This window comes from Asparagus officinalis, chromosome 10 (genome assembly GCF_001876935.1).
Source record: "Asparagus officinalis chromosome 10, Aspof.V1, whole genome shotgun sequence".
In the NCBI taxonomy this organism is placed as follows: domain Eukaryota; kingdom Viridiplantae; phylum Streptophyta; class Magnoliopsida; order Asparagales; family Asparagaceae; genus Asparagus; species Asparagus officinalis.
The window spans coordinates 8,511,547-8,520,329 of record NC_033803.1 but is presented as its reverse complement, the minus strand read 5'-3'; the positions used below and the strand labels follow the sequence as shown (position 1 = coordinate 8,520,329).

Here is an 8,783-nt window from a genome sequence, read left to right as displayed (position 1 = left end):
TCTAACGGTTCAGAAATTTATATAGAGGCTTAATTTTTTGCCTCTTGATATACAACTCAAAATACATCCAAATAATTGAAAATTTTACTTACAAGTGGCTCATATGCAATAGGTCACATCCACTAATTTGGATTTTCATTTTTGGGCTTCGATTTTTAAAATGTCAGTATGTTGAATATTATTAATTGTAGCCTAATTCAACTCATTCAACAGTACACTGTATTTAATGACAGTTTACAAAAAATGCAGGTAAATGCGGACCATAGCAACAATTATCAAAAGTTTACTGTAATAATGTAAAAGAATAGTATTCTTTCTCTAACTTTTGATATTTATACGTATAACCCCACAAAAGGAAGGAAAACTATAATAGGGGCAATAGATGCTATACCTTATGAACTGAAAAGTTTCGTCTAAAGTGTGGCACGGTCATATAATTTTACATCGTTTTTTTTAAACCAATAAAATACAATAATTTGACAAATTTATAAAGATATCAAGAGTACTTGTAATGATAAAAAGATCTCGAAAAGTGTTGAAGATTTCCGCCAAAACCAAGCGATGCTACAATCTGAAAATTTTCATCCCATATCTGCAGGACTGCAACAAACAGCATAGCAATTATGAAAATATGCACTTCCTCTTGCCAATTATCTACAGACATAATGTTCTAGTAATTACTATGTCGAATCATAAAAGGCACTATTATGAGCATTGGGATGTTGTTTATAAATCCTCTTACATATAATAGAGGAGGAGGAAAGCACAACTTTAGCTATATATATGTTTGGCTAAATATCAGAAGCCCCCTTAACATTGGACGATTATCAGATAACCCTCCATAACTTTCAAAATCTCAGCAAACACCCCTTTAGGTTTAGAGGGTTATCAGAAAATCTCCTTTTAACTTTGAGATTTTATCATGCAACCCTCTAAAAGGAATTTTTTAATAAAATCTCAAAGTTATGGGGAGTTTTGTGGTAATCTCTATACTTAAGGGGGTTTCCGATATTTTGAAAATTATACGGGATTGTCTGATAATCATCCAAAGTTTTTTTGGGGTTCTTTTTTTTTGTGGTGGGGGTGGTGGGGNAGAATATTATGATATTTAGCCTATATTTTTATAAAGATTCACTGAAAGGCAAAGTCACTTAACGTGTTGAACTGGATGGCTTTATCCACTTCCTCTTATATTAGCATAATTTTTGAAATTTTCTGCACCCTTAGTTAAAAATGACCCACGATACTTGATCGCTAGTTGATTGCAATGACCCATGATATGTCATCACAAGTTGATTGTAACAAAGTTATTTCTCTTATGTTTTCCAGAGACCCCATTAATATAACCAAACAAACAACCACATAGAGACAGATTAACAAAAAAGCATTGCTGATTAAAAGATAACTACAGAAAAGCAGTGCTCACTGCGAAGTATGCATCTCAAACTAGTTAAGAGCAACTTACTTGAATTATCAGGGGGATATCTTGGAATCATTTGGACTGTGGCAAGCCCGCTACCTACTCATCATCAGTTCCAAAATATCTATCTCCAAACTCGCCCATGCCAGGAATGACACGGAAATCTTCATTCAGTCCAAACTCTATCTCTGATGTCACAATCTTAATTCTGGGAAACCTTTTGCAAACAACATGAATTCCTTGCGGCGCCTGATTTTTGCAAAGTGTCGACACGTTGAAATAGATAAATAAGTATGATAAGTCACAACTTCTCTGTCACTGGTAAAGAATCACTTTTACGATAAAGTGAGCTGACAAAATTAAGTAATAAAAACATCCTCACACAATACGAAAATTTTAATGAGCAGAAGCAACCTGAAAGAGCAACCACAATGCATATCCTAGAACTAGAAGAACCCTATGAGAATTTGTCTCTAGTCAGAAACCGGTAACTTACATTTGGTACCAGTTCAACTGTTCTCCATATTAAAGAACAAGGAAAGCAAACTCTAAATCTGAAACAAAGAAGGAAAAAAAACTACAGAGACGGAACAGCAAGTCCTTGAACTTACAGAAATCAGATTCAGAAATATAATGTTTGCTTCCTGTACACCCTTCTCCAGAAGCAATAAAATAGCTTGCACGGCTGAGTTCCCTATCATGAAAAACAACGCTCAATGAGAGTACATAAAGAATAAGCAGGCAATGGTTTCCATATACTTGTATATAATAAAGGGAATTTTGAGCATAGCATGAAAGGTAACTAGAATACCATGGATAATTATCTTGGCTTGAAACAGCCTCATCACTAAAAGCATATGAAATCATACATAGAGGAACCAGTTCAACTACTAAGGGCTTAAAACAACCTCGTCATTAAAGCATGTATCTCCAATTTTATGTTTTATAGTGGAGATGTTGAACCTTGCATTCATAAAAGTTGGAAAAGCAAACTTACAGCGAAATTGGATATAAAAAAAATGCTAGAAAAATATAAAATGGTAGCAAATCACATAAAAAATCCTTTTTAATCAAACCAACCTGTGCCTAGTATAGGATCCAACAGTAAAACATGTCTATCCGAGATGTCTTTTGGCAGATTCTGATAGATTAGCTACAAAAATGAAAATAGTCAAAATATCAGTCAAGCAGTTAAAGCAAAATGAAGTATGAAATAGAAGTGACTTAGATGCAAACCTGTTGTCCATTATCTCCTTCTCTATGAATGAGAATTTTCCCAATTTTGATACCTTTACAACATGCTCGCAATGCATTCTCCATACTTTCTCCACTGAAACAAGTTACCAAATTAATTAAGGCTCAAAGACAAACTATGAAGAGTCTGTAATGACCTATGTTACCCGGTTACTTCTATCTGAACATGTACCCGAACCTGACATGTACCCATAACAATACCAGCACCCAAACATCTTGGACACTTCTTGAATATATGAATATGCTTATTTGGGTGTGCAAATTATATAATATATGTTTTTATTTTTTTAAGACAATACATGTTTTAATTTAAAACACTTGTTATACATTTATGAACATATATCCTACACTTCCCATCTACTTCTTGAAAATCATTAGACATGGGTCAATTTTGTTTTAGCCTATGTCCAGTTAAGAAATATGATTTAAAAGGCCGTTTGGATATCTAGTTCAAAAATAAGTTGTTTGATAGTCTACATATATAGAGACATAAAAATGTTATGGGAACTTTAATTCTCATAACATGTGATGAATATTGATCTTATATAAATTATTAATTTTAATACTTACAAATATGCATATACATACATATATAGCCGTGTCCCCGTACCTTACCTTTTACAAAATTATCGTGTCACGTACCCATACCTGTACCAGTACCCATACCTATTTCCATGCAACTTAGCTAATGGCCATTAAGTGTATACCGTATACTCAGCAGTCACCGTGGAAGTTTATGGAAACCAAAGGCATATATAGCATTTCCGCTTAATCGTATTTCTTTATAATATTTAATTACATGGAAGGTTATGAGAATCTACATGTTTGAATGGATGATAGAACTTTAAACCGTATACTCTTTCTGAATGTTACATCTGCATACTGCGTTTATATGCTTAAGATGAGGAAACTCCATCCATACATGTATTTAAACTATCTCACGTGGTGTTTCATGATGTCCCTTTTTGCTAATTTTTCCCCAGATATTAGAATCTACATTTACCAGCTTTTATTTTGCTCATCAAAATAAGTTCAATATTATGATTAAGAATGAGAATTTCATTTGCTTGTTGGCAATATAATCATCAGAATGTGAACAATATTGATATTGAACAATAGGTTACTGATGAAGCACCTTCTAATAATTGAGACACCACATAATCTCTTACAAAAATCCACCCCAGTGTATATAGATCCTGCAAATAGCAAAGAATATACCAAAAAAGAAAAACAAAAAACGTTCATTAAGTATGATCGTAAGGTTCCAATAGATAAGCTAGAACACAAAGGAACATATCCATACACAAAATATTCAAGATGACCGGTTCTGCAACATGTAAACAACCTACTATTAAGCCCTATAAGAATCCGAAAACTTCAAGCTTGCTTTTATAAGAGGAGCAAGTATTCATGCAAATCCAAATGGCTACTTTTTTATAAGCGCATGAGGCATTCAAAAAACATTAAGTAATGCTTTCATAAATTAGCATGCTTGAGGTGTTGATCATGTGCTTGGCCTCCAGTACCATATGGTGAAGCAGCTTGGTCCAATTAAACAGATGACTCAAATATAAAAGAAACATGTGTCTTGTCTAGTTTGAAAAGGAAAGTCTAAACAAATGTGGTGACATTTTATATGTGGATAACTTCGAGACTTCTGTTAACACTGATTCAATTGTCATATCATCACTTTCTATAGGCAACATTAAAGAATAATAGAGTTTCTATTTGAACTAATTTGAGAAAAAAACTTAATTTGTATAGCACGAAACTAAGATATTCCAGGATCACAATATAATGAAGCAAAAGCTGCTTACCAGTTGGAGTAATCACCTGCTTTTCCGTGAAAGGAAGATGGCCCAAACCATGCTCAACAACCTACGTATAAGATGCTATTCTTAATCTCATTCATTAGCAAAAACCAAAAACCAAAAACCAGCTAGACGTATTGTATACTCACCAAGCGTATTAATCGATCTGAGTAAAATATGAAGTCATGCTTTGCTGCCTGGGCATCGCGTATCAGTGTATGCATACCCCGTATCTTAAAGAAACAAGCAGGCGTTACTAAAAAGATGTTAGAACAATAGGGCAACCACCTAAGACTTCAGTATTACTCTTGAAAAGATACTCTAAACTTAACAAAGTGTCTAAATGGTAGGCCTCTCGAATCTCTTGAGTGATCGGTCCTCGGGGTTCCTTGAAAGATATGTGATGCGCGAGGGTTTTCAGGTTTTTCCGTGCAAAACTTGTATCAGTTGAATAACTTGTATTGATTGTATTGGTCTGTGAGGATAGTGGGTTTTCCTAGAACCATGGGCGTAGGCATATTTGGCGAACCATGTAAAAAAGTCCTCGTGTTGTGTTCGTGCTTGTGCTCCTTATTGTGTGTGCCAACACTAAATAATTAGCGTGAAAAGATTTGTACCTGAAATGTTGACTGAATGACAGACAGATTAGGGTATATTTTACAGAGATCATGTTGACCAAGTTTCGTACATATATGCTGCACAATCAAGTCGATAGCTACATGATTATCTCCACCCCGCGGGATGATAATATCGGCATACTTCTTTGTCGGGAGTATGAAGTCATCAAAAGCAGGTTTCACGAACTTTGAGTACTGCATCATTGAACTACAGAACCAATGAGTAACAAATCACAGCCATAAGCAGATATCTGACTTATAAAGAAAGGTATTATACACTGTTAAAAGAAGTAAAAATATAATACACAATATGATAAAGCATTGGTTGGTCACAAAGGATGATAAAATTTGTTAAATATTCAGAAGAATGGTAATTTCCAAACCTGATCAAGTACTGTCCCGATGTCTCTAGCCATCTCATTAGTATCCACCCGTATCCTCCTAGCTAACCGTACATCAGCATCTGTATAGAAAAAAGAAATCATTTAATAACAAATACACCCCAAGAAGCATAACTAAAATTAAGTTAGATGTAACCTTATCTTATAAAAAGAAAAGAACAAAAGATGCATAAATAAGCTGCAGTAGGTGTAAAGCTTCCGTTGGGAATTACAAGTCATGTTTCAATTACTTCCTACACTATGTGCATCACAGACAGAATGACCTGATGACTAGGGGTGAGCAAATGGCCGGTTCAGTCGGGTTTTGATCATTTTCTACTACACCGAACTGAACCAAGCTTTATACCGAACCAGACTGAACCAAACTGAGTTATTTCGATTCGGTTCGGTCGGTGTTTTCGGCTGTTATGTGTCCCATCCAAGCAAAGATGAAAGTTGCAAGAAAGAAGGGACTCTAGTATTAGGCCCAGATACAAAGAAGACGGACTAAGTACACATTCAGAAAGAACAAAGAGATGTCCATGATTGAGATTTTAATTTATTTTCTGAACTACTTGTGATTTGTTGTAGGAGAATGGCCATGGCGGCTTTTTTTGAGCAATGTGGAGATAGGGATAACTTTGAGTGGACCCTCCTCCATTTTCCATATATGACAGCTAGCTTGAGCTGGCAAGAAACATTCACGAGAGCTATTGAGAGGCTATTTTGTAGGCTCCACAAATTGGAAGATGAGTGGTTATCAAAATGGGTTCACTTTAAAAACCACGCTGGTTTCAACCACACACTTTTAGAAGAGCTCGGCGGTTCAGTGGACTCGGGGGTAAGAGTATGAATCCCGACCCGAACCGCACTAAGCACAAAACCGAACCAAACTGCTAAAAAATGGCCAGTTCGGTCGGCTTATTCAGTTAAAGCCGAATTTTGCTCAGCCCTACCAAACTCTCGAACATATGTGTGTGTGTGTGTAGAAATAACATTAAACCAGCTGATAACTCTGTCAATTTAGTTACTTGTTTGATTTATTACACTACAAGGTAAAATTTCAATGTGTTTGTCTTCTTGTTTATCATACTTCAACTAGAACCACCTTCCATATTTCAAAAATTGCCCACATAGCATTCTATACAGAAAGTAAGCTCCCCAATACTTTTAAGACTTATCATTCTACCAAATTGTTAGTTGTTTAATTTCTTACACTGCAAGGTAAAATTTCATTATGCTCTCTTCTTATTCCTCATGCTTCACACAAAATCCATAAAAAAGTAGCCCCCAAACCCCAAAGAAAAAAAACTCTCCTTTCCTCTCCAAATCTTACATTGATAGTGAGAGAAGAATTACTTCATGTAGTGATTTTTTGTTAGGGTTGTGGGACTCCTGAAGTAATTAGAGCTTAGTTAAGGCAAGAAGAGTCATATTTATAAATTATTAGTCATCTTAACACAAGATAAGAACCTTCCATTCTAATTCGTTAACAAGAATAGAAGGCAACCTGATGGTCTCAATCTGCTGTGGAGGGTAAACTGGCAAGTATAATGATTATGAGGACAATTCTCAATATACAATTTTCATGTTGATATTTGAATTGACAAAAAACAAATATAATTTAAAAATAATTTGAATTTTCATATTATTTTTGACCGATATGAAACTAAGCTTTATTTGAGAAAGTATAGCGATGCAAAGTAAAAAATATTAAAATAGTGTTATACAAGGAAGGTGAATATTTAAAACCAATATGGCAAAATGATTGCTTTAAAGTATGTTAAAACGATGCAAAAGAGAAATATGAAGTTTATTCCTAATCATTGATAGACTTCATAAAAAAATATAAATTAAAGATTAATGCTACTCTAGTATACTTTTATATGATAAAAACATCCACATAAGAATATAAAAGTACTGAAAAAAATTCATGAAACTCCCTTCTAAAGATTCCTAATTTCACTCAAAATAATTAAACTATTCTATAAAATATTCATAAAATATTGTTTTTTATTTCTTCTATTTTATTTTTTATTGAGTTAAGATCAATCCTTCTTCAGGTTTATCATTTATCATTTCTCGGACAATTCTAGAGTATTGTCTTCATCATCTACATCAATTGTGACATCAGGCTAATTTTGTATTTTTTTATGCTATCTTTCCTAGGCTCGTTAATTTTTTATCATCTCATTTAACTTTACAAAGAAGTCAAATGTACTTATGATGTTCAACACAAACTGCTCAAAATATAGACTTTGATTTTTTTCTATTTCAATGAGAATAAATATTAATTTCATATATATAAAATTCTTTGTGTTCCTAATTTATTACTTAAATAAATTAGAAGCTATCTCTTTATTTTCCTCTAAAATGAATTCTTCTGATGTGCATCCAATAATAATTTTTGTTATTTCAATAATATTACCTTTGCTCTATCCCTGTCATTTTTCATAAAGATCTAAACTAAATATCTGCATTATTCATTACCAATTTCTCTTAGATTATACTATTAATATTTAATTTGAAGAACACAGTATGAAATTTATGAATACTTACTAATTTTTCTTATGTCTTCCATGGAGATTTTTTCTTTGATTAGGATAAAGTTATTAAATTATTTTTTAATGTAACTCATTCAGTGCTTCATTAATAGATATGTCTTATGTTAATGCCAATTCAAGTGATTCATTGACGTTTTCTGAATTTTAGATTTATTTCCATCACTTTCCCATTTGCAATGGAAATAACTCAATTCTTTTAAAGTTATCTCTAAATATTCTAATAGTTTCTCCATATGTAATTCCTTGTATTCTTTTACCCTATAAATATTATTAACGTCAAAGATTAAAGTTTCTAAATTAAAATCAATTAATGCTAAGGTATAATATTATAGTGTTTTATCATTTCTATGGATTTAAACATCTATCAATTAATGTTACGAATGTATTTTGGCTACCCCAACTTATTACTAAAATTATATGAAATTACTTTAATTTATATAGTGCCGATAATTTTTAATCTATAATATTTTTAAAAATTTTATCCATTAACCGGATGTTTTTAATCAATTCTTATTGTTTTTGTTTACCAGTATCAACTTAGACTATTCTTAGATGCTGAAAATGGATAGTAAATCCCTAAATTAGAAATTTTAATATATATATATATATATATATATATATATATATATATATATATATATATATATATATATATATATATATATATATATATATATATATATATATATATATATATATATATATATATATATATATATATATATATATATATATAT

The 8,783-nt window shown here is 32.3% G+C and overlaps 1 protein-coding gene across 1 annotated transcript in view; it reads right to left on the bottom strand.

Moving 5' to 3' along the window:
* The window catches only part of LOC109825320 (uridine kinase-like protein 3), a 23,416-nt gene continuing 14,920 nt past the window's right edge, over positions 288 to 8,783 (bottom strand). The window contains exons 7-16 of the mRNA XM_020392157.1: positions 5,486 to 5,565; positions 5,103 to 5,297; positions 4,635 to 4,718; positions 4,492 to 4,552; positions 3,810 to 3,870; positions 2,657 to 2,750; positions 2,501 to 2,573; positions 2,032 to 2,114; positions 1,466 to 1,669; positions 288 to 600 (exon numbers count right to left, since the gene is read on the bottom strand). Of these exons, the coding sequence (XP_020247746.1) occupies positions 1,520 to 1,669; positions 2,032 to 2,114; positions 2,501 to 2,573; positions 2,657 to 2,750; positions 3,810 to 3,870; positions 4,492 to 4,552; positions 4,635 to 4,718; positions 5,103 to 5,297; positions 5,486 to 5,565 (881 nt within the window). The 3' untranslated portion in view covers positions 288 to 600; positions 1,466 to 1,519. The remainder of the gene's footprint in view (positions 601 to 1,465; positions 1,670 to 2,031; positions 2,115 to 2,500; positions 2,574 to 2,656; positions 2,751 to 3,809; positions 3,871 to 4,491; positions 4,553 to 4,634; positions 4,719 to 5,102; positions 5,298 to 5,485; positions 5,566 to 8,783) is intronic.